Source organism: Pseudophryne corroboree, unplaced genomic scaffold, assembly GCF_028390025.1.
Source record: "Pseudophryne corroboree isolate aPseCor3 unplaced genomic scaffold, aPseCor3.hap2 scaffold_2679, whole genome shotgun sequence".
Taxonomy (NCBI): domain Eukaryota; kingdom Metazoa; phylum Chordata; class Amphibia; order Anura; family Myobatrachidae; genus Pseudophryne; species Pseudophryne corroboree.
In genome coordinates this window covers 12,602-31,117 of record NW_026969340.1, presented here as the reverse complement: position 1 = coordinate 31,117, position 18,516 = coordinate 12,602, and the positions used below count along the sequence as shown (strand labels likewise).

Below are 18,516 nucleotides of genomic sequence, written 5' to 3'. Positions count from 1 at the left end.
GGTGGACCTCTGGGTGATGGTTATTACATGGTGGACCTCTGGGTGATGGTTGTTACATGGTGGACCTCTGGGTGATGGTTATTACATGGTGGACCTCTGGGTGATGGTTGTTACATGGTGGACCTCTGGGTGATGGTTGTTACATGGTGGACCTCTGGGTGATGGTTGTTACATGGTGGACCTCTGGGTGATGGTTATTACATGGTGGACCTCTGGGTGATGGTTATTACATGGTGGACCTCTGGGTGATGGGATTACATGGTGGACCTCTGGGTGATGGGATTGCATGGTGGACCTCTGGGTGATGGGATTACATGGTGGACCTTTTCCTGAGGCTTTCTACATATGCTTATCCTTTCCCTTACTGAAGAGCCTAAATGAGGGTGCAGTGTGTAAGGTATCTGTGTAATTGTGATGTGGGTTCCTCATTCTATGTCCTCTTCTCAGATTCCGCCCCTTCCAGTCACCTGATTCGCGTTGAAGGGAATCCACGATGTTGTTACACAGAGGACGGTAACGGGCGTCACAGTGTTTGTGTTCCGTACGAGGAGCCCCAGGTAACTGTGTGTCCTGTACAGCTAGTGACTGCTATACTAGGTGTGACCCTAATTATGTGTCTCTCCCACAGGTGGGCTCCCAATGTTCTACAGTCCTTCTCAATTATATGTGTAACAGCTCCTGCATGGGGGGTATGAATCGCCGACCAATTATGACCATTATCACTCTGGAGTCAAAGGAGTAAGTGCACCCACAGTGTCCTGCTTTGTACATACCTCACCCCAGTCTCCCACCTCAGCCTGTGTGACTGGTGGCCTTCAAACTACCCCCATCCCCAAGCCGAACAGACACCACTGGGCACCACAGAGAGACCAGCCCCCCACTCCCCTATACCAGGACATACTGACGCCCCTTCCCATTGGGGACTATTGATGAGCCAGCCTTCACTCCCCTCCCCAACACAAAGACAGTCTGACCCCCCCCCCCCCCCCCCCCCCCCCCCCCCCATTCCCACTGGGCAGCACCAAGGGTCCAGCCCCACCAACTCCCATCCCCAATACCAAGACAGACTGAGTCTCCTTCCCACTGGACACAATTGAGAGACCAGCCCCCCTTTTACCTACACCAAGACACTGATGTCCCTTCCCACTGGGCGCCACCAAGAGGCCAGTCCCCACTTACCTTAGGGAACGGACACCGGCTGCCACCACCTGTCCCGTGTTGCGCTCTCTCCTTCCTGGTACCATGTATTTGCGTTGCCCATTCACACTCCCTCTCAGCATCGCTAACCAGCCATCTTTCCTTCCCATCAATGCTTATGGAGTTCTGACTTCTTAAAGGGGCACCCTGCTGGGACGTCGCTGTTTTGAGGTCCGAATCTGCGCCTGTCCCGGAAGAGACCGTAGAACGGAGGAAGAGAACTTCTTGAAAAAAAAAGAAATGAAAAGTAGCGGTAAAAGAGGTGAGGCGGGCTGTCCGGTCAAGGGCCGGGTGGTGGCATTTCCAGAGATGGCTTCCCTGGGGAGGGGGCATGTGGGGTCAGGGATCACTATTGCCCCCGTGGTGAATGATCAGATCTGTGTTTCAGCTCCTGTAAATGCCCCTCTGCTGGAGGCTCCGCTCTCCAAGAAACGAGTTCTCAATGAGGAGGAAATATTCACTTTCCAGGTAAAATGGTCGTTTCCATAATCCCAGCTACAGTGTCTGTGATCTCCCCTGACACCAACAGCTGTCTACTTCCAGGTCAGAGGTCGGGAGCGCTACGAGACGCTGAAGAAGATAAACGACGCTCTGGAGTTACAAGACAGGGCCGATCAGCAGAAACTGTGAGTGTATATTCCAGTATCACTAATAGAGAGACACTGGCCTTCTCATAGTGACCGCTCTGTGTAATGACCGGGCAGGCGGCATGACTGACACGGAGTGTTGCGGGGGCGTGGCTTAAAATGGTGGTGTGCTGGCATGAACGGGGGAGGGGGGGGGGCGCGTGATGTCACACGCAGCCGCTGCGATCAGAAAGATAGTGGCGGGTGCTGCCAAAGTGCGCCGGCAGGAGGCAACCCTAATTTCTCTAACGTCCTAGTGGATGCTGGGTACTCCGTAAGGACCATGGGGAATAGACGGGCTCCGCAGGAGAATGGGCACTCTATAAGAAAGATTAGGTACTACCTGGTGTGCACTGGCTCCTCCCTCTATGCCCCTCCTCCAGACCTCAGTTAGATTTCTGTGCCCGGCCGAGCTGGATGCACACTAGGGGCTCTCCTGAGCTGCTAGAAAGAAAGTTTAAAATTAGTTTTTTTATTTTACAGTGAGACCTGCTGGCAACAGGCTCACTGCAACGAGGGACTAAGGGGAGAAGAAGCAAACCTACCTGCTTGCAGCTAGCTTGGGCTTCTTAGGCTACTGGACACCATTAGCTCCAGAGGGATCAACCGCATGGAACTGGCCTTGTTGTTCGTTCCCGGAGCCGCGCCCCCGGCCCCCTTACAGAGCCAGAAGCATGAAGATGGTCCGGAAATCGGCGGCAGAAGACATCAGTCTTCACCAAGGTAGCGCACAGCACTGCAGCTGTGCGCCATTGCTCCTCATACACACTTCACACTCCGGTCACTGAGGGTGCAGGGCGCTGGGGGGGTGGGGCGCCCTGAGCAGCAATAATATCACCGTGGCTGGCAAAAATAACCACAATTTCTCTAACGTCCTAGTGGATGCTGGGGACTCCGAAAGGACCATGGGGAATAGCGGCTCCGCAGGAGACTGGGCACAAAGTAAAGCTTTAGAACTACCTGGTGTGCACTGGCTCCTCCCCCTATGACCCTCCTCCAAGCCTCAGTTAAGATTTTGTGCCCGAACGAGAAGGGTGCAATCTAGGTGGCTCTCCTGAGCTGCTTAGTGAAAAGTTTAGTTTTAGGTTTTTTATGTTCAGTGAGACCTGCTGGCAACAGGCTCACTGCATCGAGGGACTAAGGGGAGAAGAAGCGAACTCACCTGCGTGCAGAGTGGATTGGGCTTCTTAGGCTACTGGACATTAGCTCCAAAGGGACGATCACAGGCCCAGCCATGGATGGGTCCCGGAGCCGCGCCGCCGTCCCCCTTACAGAGCCAGAAGACTGAAGAGGTCCGGAAAATCGGCGGCAGAAGACGTCCTGTCTTCACTAAGGTAGCGCACAGCACCGCAGCTGTGCGCCATTGCTCTCAGCACACTTCACACTCCGGTCACTGAGGGTGCAGGGCGCTGTGGGGGGCGCCCTGGGACGCAATGAAAATACCTTAAATGGCTAAAAATACATCACATATAGCTCCTGGGCTATATGGATGTATTTAACCCCTGCCAGTTTTCCACAAAAAAGCGGGAGAGAGGCCGCCGAAAAAGGGGCGGAGCCTATCTCCTCAGCACACAAGCGCCATTTTTTCCTCACAGCTCCGTTGGAGGAAGGCTCCCTGACTCTCCCCTGCAGTCCTGCACAACAGAAACAGGGTAAAACAAGAGAGGGGGGGCACTAAATTGGCATATTAATATATACAGCAGCTATATTAGGGAAAAACACTTATATAAGGTTATCCCTGTATATATATAGCGCTCTGGTGTGTGCTGGCAAACTCTCCCTCTGTCTCCCCAAAGGGCTAGTGGGGTCCTGTCCTCTATCAGAGCATTCCCTGTGTGTGTGCTGTGTGTCGGTACGCTGTGTCGACATGTATGAGGAGGAAAATGGTGTGGAGGCGGAGCAATTGCCTGTGTTAGTGATGTCACCCCCTAGGGAGTCGACACCTGACTGGATGGTCTTATGGAAAGAATTACGTGATAGTGTCGGCACTTTACAAAAGACTGACGACATGAGACAGCCGGCAAATCAGTTAATACCTGTACAGGCGTCTCAAACACCGTCAGGGGCTATAAAACGCCCGTTACCTCAGGTCGATACAGACACTGACACGGACACTGACTCCAGTGTCGACGGTGAGGAAACAAACGTATTTTCCAGTAGGGCCACACGTTACATGATCACGGCAATGAAGGAGGTTTTGAACATTTCTGATACTACAAGTACCACAAAAAAGGGTATTATGTGGGGTGTGAAAAAACTACCCGTAGTTTTTCCTGAATCAGATGAATTAAATGAGGTGTGTGATGAAGCGTGGGTTACCCCCGACAAAAAACTGCTAATTTCTAAAAAGTTATTGGCATTATACCCTTTCCCGCCAGAGGTTAGGGCGCGCTGGGAAACACCCCCTAGCGTAGATAAGGCGCTCACACGCTTATCAAAACAAGTGGCGTTACCGTCCCCTGATACGGCCACCCTCAAGGAACCAGCTGATAGGAAGCTGGAAAATATCCTTAAAAGTATATACACACATACTGGTATTATACTGCGACCAGCAATCGCCTCAGCCTGGATGTGCAGTGCTGGGGTGGCTTGGTCGGATTCCCTGACTGAAAATATTGATACCCTGGATAGGGACAGTATATTACTGACTATAGAGCATTTAAAGGATGCATTTCTATATATGCGAGATGCACAGAGGGATATTTGCACTCTGGCATCAAGAGTAAGTGCGATGTCCATATCTGCCAGAAGAGGATTATGGACGCGACAGTGGTCAGGGGATGCGGATTCCAAACGGCATATGGAAGTATTGCCGTATAAAGGGGAGGAGTTATTTGGGGTCGGTCTATCGGACCTGGTGGCCACGGCAACGGCTGGAAAATCCACCTTTTTACCCCAAGTCACCTCGCAGCAGAAAAAGACACCGTCTTTTCAGGCTCAGTCCTTTCGTCCCCATAAGGGCAAGCGGGCAAAAGGCCACTCATATCTGCCCTGGGGCAGAGGAAGGGGAAAAAGACTGCAGCAAACAGCCTCTTCCCACGAACAGAAGCCCTCCCCCCGCTTCTGCCAAGTCCTCAGCATGACGCTGGGGCCTTACAAGTGGACTCAGGCACGGTGGGGGCCCGTCTCAAGAATTTCAGCGCGCAGTGGGCTCACTCACAAGTGGACCCCTGGATCCTGCAGGTAGTATCTCAGGGGTACAAATTGGAATTCGAGACGTCTCCCCCTCGCCGGTTCCTGAAGTCTGCTTTACCAACGTCTCCCCCCGACAGGGAGGCGGTATTGGAAGCCATTCACAAGCTGTATTCCCAGCAGGTGATAATCAAGGTACCCCTCCTGCAACAAGGAAAGGGGTATTATTCCACGCTGTTTGTGGTACCGAAGCCGGACGGCTCGGTGAGACCCATTTTAAATCTGAAATCCTTGAACACTTACATAAAAAGGTTCAAGTTCAAGATGGAGTCACTCAGAGCAGTGATAGCGAACCTGGAAGAAGGGGACTATATGGTGTCTCTGGACATCAAGGATGCTTACCTCCATGTCCCAATTTGCCCTTCTCACCAAGGGTACCTCAGGTTCGTGGTGCAGAACTGTCACTATCAGTTTCAGACGCTGCCGTTTGGATTGTCCACGGCACCCCGGGTCTTTACCAAGGTAATGGCCGAAATGATGATTCTTCTTCGAAGAAAAGGCGTCTTAATTATCCCTTACTTGGACGATCTCCTGATAAGGGCAAGGTCCAGAGAACAGTTAGAGGTCGGAGTAGCACTATCTCAAGTAGTACTACGACAGCACGGATGGATTCTAAATATTCCAAAATCACAGCTGATTCCGACGACACGTCTGCTGTTCCTAGGGATGATTCTGGACACAGTACAGAAAAAGGTGTTTCTCCCGGAGGAGAAAGCCAAGGAGTTATCCGACCTAGTCAGGAACCTCCTAAGACCAGGCCAAGTGTCGGTACATCAATGCACAAGGGTCCTGGGAAAGATGGTGGCTTCTTACGAAGCGATTCCATTCGGCAGATTCCACGCAAGAACTTTTCAGTGGGATCTGCTGGACAAATGGTCCGGATCGCATCTTCAAATGCATCAGCGGATAACCCTGTCTCCAAGGACAAGGGTGTCTCTCCTGTGGTGGTTACAGAGTGCTCATCTCCTAGAGGGCCGCAGATTCGGCATTCAGGATTGGGTCCTGGTGACCACGGATGCCAGCCTGAGAGGCTGGGGAGCAGTCACACAGGGAAGAAATTTCCAGGGCTTGTGGTCAAGCATGGAAACGTCACTTCACATAAATATCCTGGAACTAAGGGCCATTTACAATGCCCTAAGTCAGGCAAGACCTCTGCTTCAGGGTCAGCCGGTGTTGATCCAGTCGGACAACATCACGGCAGTCGCCCACGTAAACAGACAGGGCGGCACAAGAAGCAGGAGGGCAATGATGGAAGTGGCAAGGATTCTTCGCTGGGCGGAGAATCATGTGATAGCACTGTCAGCAGTGTTCATTCCGGGAGTGGACAACTGGGAAGCAGACTTCCTCAGCAGACACGATCTTCACCCGGGGGAGTGGGGACTTCACCCAGAAGTCTTCCACATGATTGTGAACCGTTGGGAAAAACCAAAGGTGGACATGATGGCGTCCCGCCTCAACAAAAAACTGGACAGATATTGCGCCAGGTCAAGGGACCCTCAGGCAATAGCTGTGGACGCTCTGGTAACACCGTGGGTGTACCAGTCAGTGTATGTGTTCCCTTCTCTTCCTCTCATACCAAAAGTACTGAGAATCATAAGAAGGAGAGGAGTAAAGACTATACTCGTGGCTCCGGATTGGCCAAGAAGGACTTGGTACCCGGAAATTCAAGAGATGCTCACGGAAGACCCGTGGCCTCTACCTCTAAGAAAGGACCTGCTCCAACAGGGACCATGTCTGTTCCAAGACTTACCGCGGCTGCGTTTGACGGCATGGCGGTTGAACGCCGGATCCTGAAGGAAAAAGGCATTCCGGATGAAGTCATCCCTACCCTGATCAAAGCCAGGAAGGATGTAACCATACAACATTATCACCGTATTTGGCGTAAATATGTTGCGTGGTGCGAGGCCAGGAAGGCCCCTACAGAGGAATTTCAACTGGGTCGTTTCCTGCATTTCCTGCAAACAGGACTGTCTATGGGCCTCAAATTAGGGTCCATTAAGGTTCAAATTTCGGCCCTGTCAATATTCTTCCAAAAAGAACTGGCTTCTGTTCCTGAAGTTCAGACGTTTGTCAAGGGGGTACTGCATATACAGCCTCCTTTTGTGCCTCCAGTGGCACCTTGGGATCTCAATGTAGTTTTGGGATTCCTAAAATTACATTGGTTTGAACCACTCACCACTGTGGACTTAAAATATCTCACATGGAAAGTGGTAATGCTGTTAGCCCTGGCTTCAGCCAGGCGTGTGTCAGAATTGGCGGCTTTATCCTATAAAAGCCCTTACCTAATTTTTCATACGGACAGGGCAGAATTGAGGACTCGTCCTCAATTTCTTCCTAAGGTGGTTTCAGCATTTCACTTAAACCAGCCTATTGTGGTGCCTGCGGCTACTAGGGACTTGGAGGATTCCAAGTTGCTGGACGTAGTCAGGGCCCTGAAAATATATGTTTCCAGGACGGCTGGAGTCAGAAAATCTGATTAGCTGTTTATCCTGAATGCACCCAGCAAGCTGGGTGCTCCTGCTTCTAAGCAGACTATTGCTCGTTGGATTTGTAGTACAATTCAGCTTGCACATTCTGTGGCAGGCCTGCCACAGCCAAAATCTGTAAAAGCCCATTCCACACGGAAGGTGGGCTCATCTTGGGCGGCTGCCCGAGGGGTCTCGGCTTTACAACTTTGCCGAGCAGCTACTTGGTCAGGGGCAAACACGTTTGCTAAATTCTACAAATTTGATACCCTGGCTGAGGAGGACCTTGAGTTCTCTCATTCGGTGCTGCAGAGTCATCCGCACTCTCCCGCCCGTTTGGGAGCTTTGGTATAATCCCCATGGTCCTTCCGGAGTCCCCAGCATCTACTAGGACGTTAGAGAAAATAAGAATTTACTTACCGATAATTCTATTTCTCATAGTCCGTAGTGGATGCTGGGCGCCCATCCCTAGTGCGGATTGTCTGCATTACTTGTACATAGTTATTGTTACAAAAATCGGGTTATTGTTGTTGTGAGCCATCTTTTCAGAGGCTCCTTCTGTTATCATACTGTTAACTGGGTTCAGATCACAAGTTGTACGGTGTGATTGGTGTGGCTGGTATGAGTCTTACCCGGGATTCAAAATCCTTCCTTATTGTGTACGCTCGTCCGGGCACAGTATCCTAACTGAGGCTTGGAGGAGGGTCATAGGGGGAGGAGCCAGTGCACACCAGCTAGTCCTAAAGCTTTTACTTTGTGCCCAGTCTCCTGCGGAGCCGCTATTCCCCATGGTCCTTTCGGAGTCCCCAGCATCCACTACGGACTATGAGAAATAGAATTATCGGTAAGTAAATTCTTATTATATAGCCCCAGAGGCTATATATGTAGTAATTACCCCTGCCAGAATTACAGAAAAAAGCGGGAGAAAGGCCGCCGAAAAAGGGGCGGAGCCTTCTCCCTCAGCACACTGGCGCCATTATTCCCTCACAGTTCCGCTGGAAGGAAGCTCCCTGACTCTCCCCTGCAGTCTACACTACGGAAAGGGTAAAAAAGAGAGGGGGGCACTAAATTTGGGCGCAGTTTAATATAATAAGCAGCTATAAAGGGTCATAATTCAGTTAGTCCCTGTATTATTATATCGCTCTGGTGTGTGCTGGCATACTTTCTCTGTCTCCCCAAAGGGCTTTTGTGGGGTCCTGTCTCCTTGTAAGAGCATTCCCTGTGTGTGTGCGGTGTGTCGGTACGGCTGTGTCGACATGTTTGATGAGGAGACTTATGTGGAGGCGGAGCAGATGCCTATTAATGTGATGTCACCCCCTGCGGGGCAGACACCTGAGTGGATGGATTTATGGAAGGAATTACGTGCAAGTGTCGACTCCTTACATAAAAAAATTGACGACATGCCAAATGCGGGACAGCCGGCTTCTCAGCTCGTGCCTGCCCAGACGATTCAAAGGCCGTCAGGGGCCCTGAAACGACCACTACCTCAGATGGCAGACACAGATGTCGACACGGATACTGATGCAAGTGTCGACGACGATGAGTCAAATTTAATGTCCACTAGGGCCATTTGTGGCATGATTGAGGCAATGAAAGAGGTATTACACCTTACTGATATAAACCCAGGTACCTCAAAGAAGGGTATTATGTTTGGGGAGAAAAAAACTACCTATAGTTTTTCCCCCATCTGAAGAATTAAATGAAGTGTGTGAAGAAGCGTGGGCTTTCCCCGATAAAAAATTGGTGATTTCAAAAAAATTACTAATGGCGTTCCCTTTCTCGTCAGAGGATAGGTCACGTTGGGAAACACCTCCTAGGGTGAATAAAGCGCTCACACGTTTGTCTAAAAAGGTGGCACTACCGTCTCCGGATACGGCCGCCCTAAAGGAACCTGCTGATAGAAAGCAGGAGGCTATCCTAAAGTCTATATATACACACACTGGTGTTATACTGAGACCAGCTATTGCTTCAGCATGGATGTGCAGTGCTGCTGCTGCTTGGTCAGATTCCCTGTCAGAAAATATTGACACCCTAGACAGGGACACTATTCTGCTAACCATAGAGCATATAAAAGACGCAGTCTTATACATGAGAGATGCACAGAGGGAGATCTGCCGGCTGGCATCTAAAATAAGTGCATTGTCCATTTCTGCTAGGAGAGGCTTATGGACTCGGCAGTGGACAGGAGATGCAGATTCTAAAAGGCACATGGAAGTTTTGCCTTATAAGGGTGACGAGTTATTCGGGGACGGTCTCTCAGATCTTGTTTCCACAGCAACGGCTAGGAAGTCAGCATTTTTGCCCCATGTCCCCTCACAGCCTAAGAAAGCACCGTATTACCAAGTACAGTCCTTTCGACCCCAGAAAAACAGGCGCGGAAAAGGCGGGTCCTTTCTGTCTAGATGCAGAGGAAGGGGGAAAAAGCTGCAACACACAGCCGGTTCCCAGGACCAAAAGTCCTCCCCCGCTTCTTCCAAATCAGCCGCATGACGGTGGGGCTCCACAGGTGTAGCCAGGTACGGTGGGGGGCCGCCTCAAAAATTTCGGCGATCAGTGGGCTCGCTCACGGGTGGATCCCTGGATCCTTCAAGTAGTATCTCAGGGGTACAAGCTGAAATTCGAGGCGCCGCCCCCCCCCCCCCCCCCCCCGCCGTTTCCTCAAATCAGCCTTACCGACGACTCCATCGGGCAGGGAGGCTGTGCTAGAGGCCATTCACAAGCTGTATTCCCAGCAGGTGATAGTCAAGGTACCCCTACTTCAACAGGGACGGGGTTACTATTCCACACTGTTTGTGGTACCGAAACCGGACGGTTCGGTGAGACCCATTTTAAATTTGAAATCCTTGAACACTTACATAACAAAATTCAAGTTCAAGATGGAATCGCTCGGGGCGGTTATTGCAAGCCTGGACGAGGGGGATTACATGGAATCCCTGGACATCAAGGATGCTTACCTGCATGTCCCTATTTACCTTCCTCACCAGGAGTACCTCAGATTTGTGGTACAGGATTGCCATTACCAATTCCAGACACTACCGTTTGGACTGTCCACGGCACCGAGGGTGTTTACCAAGGTAATGGCAGAAATGATGATACTCCTTCGAAAAAAGGGAGTTTTAATTATCCCGTACTTGGACGATCTCCTTATAAAGGTGAGGTCCAGGGAGCAGTTACTGGTCGGAGTAGCACTATCTCGGGAAGTGCTACAACAGCATGGCTGGATTCTGAACATTCCAAAGTCACAGCTGGTTCCTTCCACTCGCTTACTGTTCCTGGGGATGATTTTGGACACAGAACTGAAAAAAGTGTTTCTCCCGCAGGAGAAAGCCAAGGAGCTGTCATCTCTAGTCAGAGACCTCCTAAAACCAAAACGGGTATCGGTGCATCACTGCACACGAGTCCTGGGAAAAATGGTGGCTTCATGCGAAGCAATTCCATTCGGCAGGTTCCATGCGAGGACCTTCCAGTGGGACCTCTTGGACAAGTGGTCGGGATCGCATCTTCAGATGCATCAAATGATAACCCTGTTTCCAAAGACCAGGGTGTCTCTACTGTGGTGGCTGCAGAGTGCTCATCTTCTAGAGGGCCGCAGATTCGGCATACAGGACTGGGTCCTGGTGACCACGGATGCCAGCCTTCGAGGCTGGGGAGCAGTCACACAGGGAAGAAACTTCCAAGGACTATGGTCGAGTCAGGAGACTTCCCTACATATAAATATTCTGGAACTAAGGGCCATTTACAATGCCCTAAGTCTGGCAAGGCCTCTGCTTCAAAACCAGCCGGTACTGATCCAGTCAGACAACATCACGGCAGTCGCCCATGTGAACCGACAGGGCGGCACAAGAAGCAGGATGGCAATGGCAGAAGCCACAAGGATTCTCCGATGGGCGGAAAATCACGTACTAGCACTGTCAGCAGTGTTCATTCCGGGAGTGGACAACTGGGAAGCAGACTTCCTCAGCAGACACGACCTACACCCGGGAGAGTGGGGACTTCATCCAGAAGTCTTGCTACTGTTGGTAAACCGTTGGGAAAGGCCACAGGTAGACATGATGGCGTCCCGCCTCAACAAAAAGCTAAAGAGATATTGCGCCAGGTCAAGGGACCCTCAGGCGATAGCTGTGGACGCTCTAGTGACACCGTGGGTGTACCGGTCGGTTTATGTGTTCCCTCCTCTGCCTCTCATACCAAAGGTACTGAGAATAATAAGAAAGCGAGGAGTAAACACAATTCTCGTGGTTCCGGATTGGCCAAGAAGGGCTTGGTACCCGGAACTTCAGGAAATGATATCAGAGGACTCATGGCCTCTACCGCTCAGACAGGATCTGCTGCAGCAGGGGCCCTGTCTGTTCCAAGACTTACCGCGGCTGCATTTGACGGCATGGCGGTTGAATTCCGGATCCTAAAGGAAAAGGGCATTCCGGTGGAAGTCATTCCTACGCTAATAAAAGCCAGGAAAGAAGTAACCGCGAACCATTATCACCGTATTTGGCGAAGATATGTTGCGTGGTGTGAGGCTCAGAAGGCCCCAACAGAGGAATTTCAGCTGGGTCGCTTTCTACACTTCCTGCAGTCGGGAGTGACTATGGGCCTAAAATTGGGTTCCATTAAAGTCCAGATTTCGGCCCTGTCGATTTTCTTCCAGAAAGAACTGGCTTCACTGCCTGAAGTTCAGACTTTTGTAAAGGGAGTGCTTCATATTCAGCCCCCTTTTGTGCCTCCTGTGGCACCTTGGGATCTCAATGTGGTGTTGAATTTCCTAAAATCACATTGGTTTGAACCACTTAAAACTGTGGATCTGAAATCTCACGTGGAAAGTGGTCATGTTATTGGCCTTGGCTTCGGCCAGGCGTGTGTCAGAATTGGCGGCTTTGTCTTGTAAAAGCCCTTATCTGATTTTTCATATGGATAGGGCAGAATTGAGGACTCGTCCCCAGTTTCTCCCTAAGGTGGTATCTGCTTTTCACTTGAACCAACCTATTGTGGTGCCTGCGGCTACTGGGGACTTGGAGGATTCCAAGTTACTGGATGTAGTCAGGGCCCTGAAACTTTGTTTCCAGGACGGCTGGAGTCAGAAAGACTGACTCGCTTTTTGTCCTGTACGCACCCAACAAGATAGGTGCTCCTGCTTCTAAGCAGTCTATTGCGCGCTGGATTTGTAGCACTATTCAGCTGGCGCATTCTGCGGTAGGCTTACCGCAGCCTAAATCTGTAAAAGCCCATTCCACGCGGAAGGTGGGCTCATCTTGGGCGGCTGCCCGAGGGGTCTCGGCTTTACAACTTTGCCGAGCTGCTACTTGGTCAGGGGCAAACACGTTTGCAAAATTCTACAAATTTGATACCCTGGCTGAGGAGGACCTTGAGTTCTCTCATTCGGTGCTGCAGAGTCATCCGCACTCTCCCGCCCGTTTGGGAGCTTTGGTATAATCCCCATGGTCCTTACGGAGTCCCCAGCATCCACTAGGACGTTAGAGAAAATAAGATTTTACTCACCGGTAAATCTATTTCTCGTAGTCCGTAGTGGATGCTGGGCGCCCGTCCCAAGTGCGGAGTGTCTGCAATACTTGTATATAGTTATTGCCTAACTAAAGGGTTATTATTGAGCCATCTGTTGAGAGGCTCGGTTATATTTCATACTGTTAACTGGGTATAGTCTCACGAGTTATACGGTGTGATTGGTGTGGCTGGTATGAGTCTTACCCGGGATTCAAAAAATCCTTCCTTATTGTGTCAGCTCTTCCGGGCACAGTGTCCTAACTGAGGCTTGGAGGAGGGGCATAGAGGGAGGAGCCAGTGCACACCAGATAGTACCAAATCTTTCTTATAGAGTGCCCAGTCTCCTGTGGAGCCCGTCTATTCCCCATGGTCCTTACGGAGTCCCCAGCATCCACTACGGACTACGAGAAATAGATTTACCGGTGAGTAAAATCTTATTTTCTGCGATGAAGCCCTGTGTCGCCTGGGGGCCCTGTGTCGCTCCTGTGGTCTAGCCTCCCCGGCGGCCCTGTGTCGCTCCTGTTGTCTAGCCTCCCCGGGGGGCCTGTGTCTCTCTCCTGTGGCCTAGCCTCCCTGGGGGCCCTGTGTCGCTCTTGTGGCCTAGCCTCCCCGGGGGCCCTGTGTCTCTCCTGTGGTCTAGCCTCCCCGGGGGCCCTGTGTCTCTCCTGTGGTCTAGCCTCCCCGGGGGCCCTGTGTCTCTCCTGTGGTCTAGCCTCCCCGGGGGCCCTGTGTCTCTCTCCTGTGGTCTAGCCTCCCCGGGGGCCCTGTGTCTCTCTCCTGTGGGCTAGCCTCCCCGGGGGCCCTGTGTCGCTCCTGTGGGCTAGCCTCCCCGGGGGCCCTGTGTCGCTCCTGTGGGCTAGCCTCCCCGGGGGCCCTGTGTCGCTCCTGTGGGCTAGCCTCCCCGGGGGCCCTGTGTCGCTCCTGTGGTCTAGCCTCCCCGGGGGCCCTGTGTCTCATTCTCCTGTGGTCTAGCCTCCCCGGGGGCCCTGTGTCTCGCTCCTGTGGTCTAGCCTCCCCGGGGGCCCTGTGTCTCATTCTCCTGTGGTCTAGCCTCCCCGGGGGCCCTGTGTCTCGCTCCTGTGGTCTAGCCTCCCCGGGGGCCCTGTGTCTCTCTCTCCTGTGGTTTAGCCTCCCCGGGGGTGCTGTGTCTCTCTCTCCTGTGGTCTAGCCTCCCCGGAGGCCCTGTGTCTCTCTCTCCTGTGGTCTAGCCTCCCCGGAGGCCCTGTGTCTCTCTCTCCTGTGGTCTAGCCTCCCCGGGGGCCCTGTGTCTCATTCTCCTGTGGTCTAGCCTCCCCGGGGGCCCTGTGTCTCTCTCTCCTGTGGTCTAGCCTCACCGGGGGCGCTGTGTCTCTCTCTCCTGTGGTCTAGTTTCCCTGGGGGCGCTGTGTCTCTCTCTCCTGTGGTCTAGCCTCCCCGGGGGCGCTGTGTCTCTCTCTCCTGTTTAGCCTCCCCGGGGGCGCTGTCTCTCTCTCCTGTGGTCTAGCCTCCCCGGAGGCCCTGTGTCTCTCTCTCCTGTGGTCTAGCCTCCCCGGGGGCCCTGTGTCTCATTCTCCTGTGGTCTAGCCTCACCGGGGGCCCTGTGTCTCATTCTCCTGTGGTCTAGCCTCACCGGGGGCCCTGTGTCTCATTCTCCTGTGGTCTAGCCTCCCCGGGGGCGCTGTCTCTCTCTCCTGTGGTCTAGCCTCACCGGGGGCCCTGTGTCTCATTCTCCTGTGGTCTAGCCTCACCGGGGGCCCTGTGTCTCATTCTCCTGTGGTCTAGCCTCACCGGGGGCCCTGTGTCTCATTCTCCTGTGGTCTAGCCTCACCGGGGGCCCTGTGTCTCATTCTCCTGTGGTCTAGCCTCACCGGGGGCCCTGTGTCTCATTCTCCTGTGGTCTAGCCTCCCCGGGGGCCCTGTGTCTCTCTCTCCTGTGGTCTTGCCTCACCGGGGGCCCTGTGTCTCATTCTCCTGTGGTCTAGCCTCCCCGGGGGCCCTGTGTCTCTCCTGTGGTCTAGCCTCCCCGGGGGCGCTGTGTCTCTCTCTCCTGTGGTCTAGTTTCCCCGGGGGCCCTGTGTCTCTCCTGTGGTCTAGCCTCACCGGGGGCCCTGTGTCTCATTCTCCTGTGGTCTAGCCTCCCCGGGGGCCCGGTGTCTCTCCTGTGGTCTAGCCTCCCCGGGGGCGCTGTGTCTCTCTCTCCTGTGGTCTAGCCTCCCCGGGGGCCCTGTGTCTCACTGACTTGTCTTGTTCTGAATCTTCCGCAGGACTCTGAAGTGCCGGAAATGTCGCGATGAGATTAAACCCAAGAAGGGGAAGAAGCTGTTGGTGAAAGATGAGCAGGACTCTGAATAAGGCCCAGTAACCAGCCTCGCCCTCAGCGCGCCCCCCCACCCCCCGTACCCCCAGCATCTATAACCATCACTGCCAGTAACCTACTTTGTGTTTGTTTTCCTTATTTTTCTTTTTTTTTTTTTAATAAAAATTTTCTCTTTATTTCTTTTATTTCTTGGTGTCTCTACTAGATCTCTATACCGGTTATACGAAGGGGAGAGTAACCCTCTGTATTACACCCCCCCCCCCCCCCCCTCTTCCCGTGCTGCCGTCTGTGTAATTCTGTATTACCCCCTGTGCTGCGTCTCCTCCTCACCAGGGTGTAGTCAGTAGGTGTGTGATAGGGGGGCTGTGTAATTCTGTATTACCCCCTGTGCTGCGTCTCCTCCTCACCAGGGTGTAGTCAGTAGGTGTGTGATAGGGGGGCTGTGTAATTCTGTATTACCCCCTGTGCTGCGTCTCCTCCTCACCAGGGTGTAGTCAGTAGGTGTGTGATAGGGTGGCTGTGTAATTCTGTATTACCCCCTGTGCTGCGTCTCCTCCTCACCAGGATGTAGTCAGTAGGTGTGTGATAGGGGGCTGTGTAATTCTGTATTACCCCCTGTGCTGCGTCTCCTCCTCACCAGGGTGTAGTCAGTAGGTGTGTGATAGGGGGGCTGTGTAATTCTGTATTACCCCCTGTGCTGCGTCTCCTCCTCACCAGGGTGTAGTCAGTAGGTGTGTGATAGGGGCTGTGTAATTCTGTATTACCCCCTGTGCTGCGTCTCCTCCTCACCAGGGTGTAGTCAGTAGGTGTGTGATAGGGGGCTGTGTAATTCTGTATTACCCCCTGTGCTGCGTCTCCTCCTCACCAGGGTGTAGTCAGTAGGTGTGTGATAGGTGCTGTGTAATTCTGTATTACCCCCTGTGCTGCGTCTCCTCCTCACCAGGGTGTAGTCAGTAGGTGTGTGATAGGGGCTGTGTAATTCTGTATTACCCCCTGTGCTGCGTCTCCTCCTCACCAGGGTGTAGTCAGTAGGTGTGTGATAGGGGCTGTGTAATTCTGTATTACCCCCTGTGCTGCGTCTCCTCCTCACCAGGGTGTAGTCAGTAGGTGTGTGATGGGGGCTGTGTAATTCTGTATTACCCCCTGTGCTGCGTCTCCTCCTCACCAGGGTGTAGTCAGTAGGTGTGTGATAGGGGGGCTGTGTAATTCTGTATTACCCCCGGTGCTGCGTCTCCTCCTCACCAGGGTGTAGTCAGTAGGTGTGTGATAGGGGCTGTGTAATTCTGTATTACCCCCTGTGCTGCGTCTCCTCCTCACCAGGGTGTAGTCAGTAGGTGTATGATAGGGGCTGTGTAATTCTGTATTACCCCCTGTGCTGCGTCTCCTCCTCACCAGGGTGTAGTCAGTAGGTGTGTGATGGGGGCTGTGTAATTCTGTATTACCCCCTGTGCTGCGTCTCCTCCTCACCAGGGTGTAGTCAGTAGGTGTGTGATAGGGGGGCTGTGTAATTCTGTATTACCCCCTGTGCTGCGTCTCCTCCTCACCAGGGTGTAGTCAGTAGGTGTGTGATAGGGGGGTTGTGTAATTCTGTATTACCCCCTGTGCTGCGTCTCCTCCTCACCAGGGTGTAGTCAGTAGGTGTGTGATAGGGGGGCTGTGTAATTCTGTATTACCACCTGTGCTGCGTCTCCTCCTCACCAGGGTGTAGTCAGTAGGTGTGTGATAGGGGGACTGTGTAATTCTGTATTACCCCCTGTGCTGCGTCTCCTCCTCACCAGGGTGTAGTCAGTAGGTGTGTGATAGGGGCTGTGTAATTCTGTATTACCCCCCCATGTGCTGCGTCTCCTCCTCACCAGGGTGTAGTCAGTAGGTGTGTGATAGGGGCTGTGTAATTCTGTATTACCCCCTGTGCTGCGTCTCCTCCTCACCAGGGTGTAGTCAGTAGGTGTGTGATAGGGGGGCTGTGTAATTCTGTATTACCCCCTGTGCTGCGTCTCCTCCTCACCAGGGTGTAGTCAGGTGTGTGATAGGGGGCTGTGTAATTCTGTATTACCCCCTGTGCTGCGTCTCCTCCTCACCAGGGTGTAGTCAGTAGGTGTGTGATAGGGGCTGTGTAATTCTGTATTACCCCCTGTGCTGCGTCTCCTCCTCACCAGGGTGTAGTCAGTAGGTGTGTGATAGGGGGGCTGTGTAATTCTGTATTACCCCCTGTGCTGCGTCTCCTTCTCACCAGGGTGTAGTCAGTAGGTGTGTGATAGGGGCTGTGTAATTCTGTATTACCCCCTGTGCTGCGTCTCCTCCTCACCAGGGTGTAGTCAGTAGGTGTGTGATAGGGGGCTGTGTAATTCTGTATTACCCCCTGTGCTGCGTCTCCTCCTCACCAGGGTGTAGTCAGTAGCTGTGTGATAGAGGCTGTGTAATTCTGTATTACCCCCTGTGCTGTGTCTCCTCCTCACCAGGGTGTAGTCAGTAGGTGTGTGATAGGGGGCTGTGTAATTCTGTATTACCCCCTGTGCTGCGTCTCCTCCTCACCAGGGTGTAGTCAGTAGGTGTGTGATAGGGGGGCAGTGTAATTCTGTATTACCCCCTGTGCTGCGTCTCCTCCTCACCAGGGTGTACTCAGTAGATGTGTGATAGGGGGCTGTGTAATTCTGTATTACCACCTGTGCTGCGTCTCCTCCTCACCAGGGTGTAGTCAGTAGGTGTGTGATAGGGGCTGTGTAATTCTGTATTCCCCCCTGTGCTGCGTCTCCTCCTCACCAGGGTGTAGTCAGTAGGTGTGTGATAGGGGGGCTGTGTAATTCTGTATTACCACCTGTGCTGCATCTCCTCCTCACCAGGGTGTAGTCAGTAGGTGTGTGATAGGGGGCTGTGTAATTCTGTATTACCCCCTGTGCTGCGTCTCCTCCTCACCAGGGTGTAGACAGTAGGTGTGTGATAGGGGGCTGTGTAATTCTGTATTACCCCCTGTGCTGCGTCTCCTCCTCACCAGGGTGTAGTCAGTAGGTGTGTGATAGGGGACTGTGTAATTCTGTATTACCCCCTGTGCTGCGTCTCCTCCTCACCAGGGTGTAGTCAGTAGGTGTGTGATAGGGGCTGTGTAATTCTGTATTACCCCCATGTGCTGCGTCTCCTCCTCACCAGGGTGTAGTCAGTAGGTGTGTGATAGGGGGGCTGAGTAATTCTGTATTACCCCCTGTGCTGCGTCTCCTCCTCACCAGGGTGTAGTCAGTAGGTGTGTGAT

General features: G+C 52.7%; 1 protein-coding gene across 1 annotated transcript; it reads left to right on the top strand.

The window, feature by feature from the left end:
• The first annotated feature begins 362 nt into the window (after positions 1 to 362).
• On the top strand, positions 363 to 15,457 carry LOC135013235 (cellular tumor antigen p53-like). The gene is made up of 6 exons (XM_063952618.1): positions 363 to 557; positions 629 to 738; positions 1,338 to 1,459; positions 1,586 to 1,665; positions 1,741 to 1,823; positions 15,220 to 15,457. Exons 1-6 carry the CDS (start codon positions 378 to 380, stop codon positions 15,305 to 15,307), a joined length of 663 nt encoding a protein of 220 aa, XP_063808688.1. The 5' UTR covers positions 363 to 377; the 3' UTR covers positions 15,308 to 15,457.
• Positions 15,458 to 18,516: the final 3,059 nt, after the last annotated feature.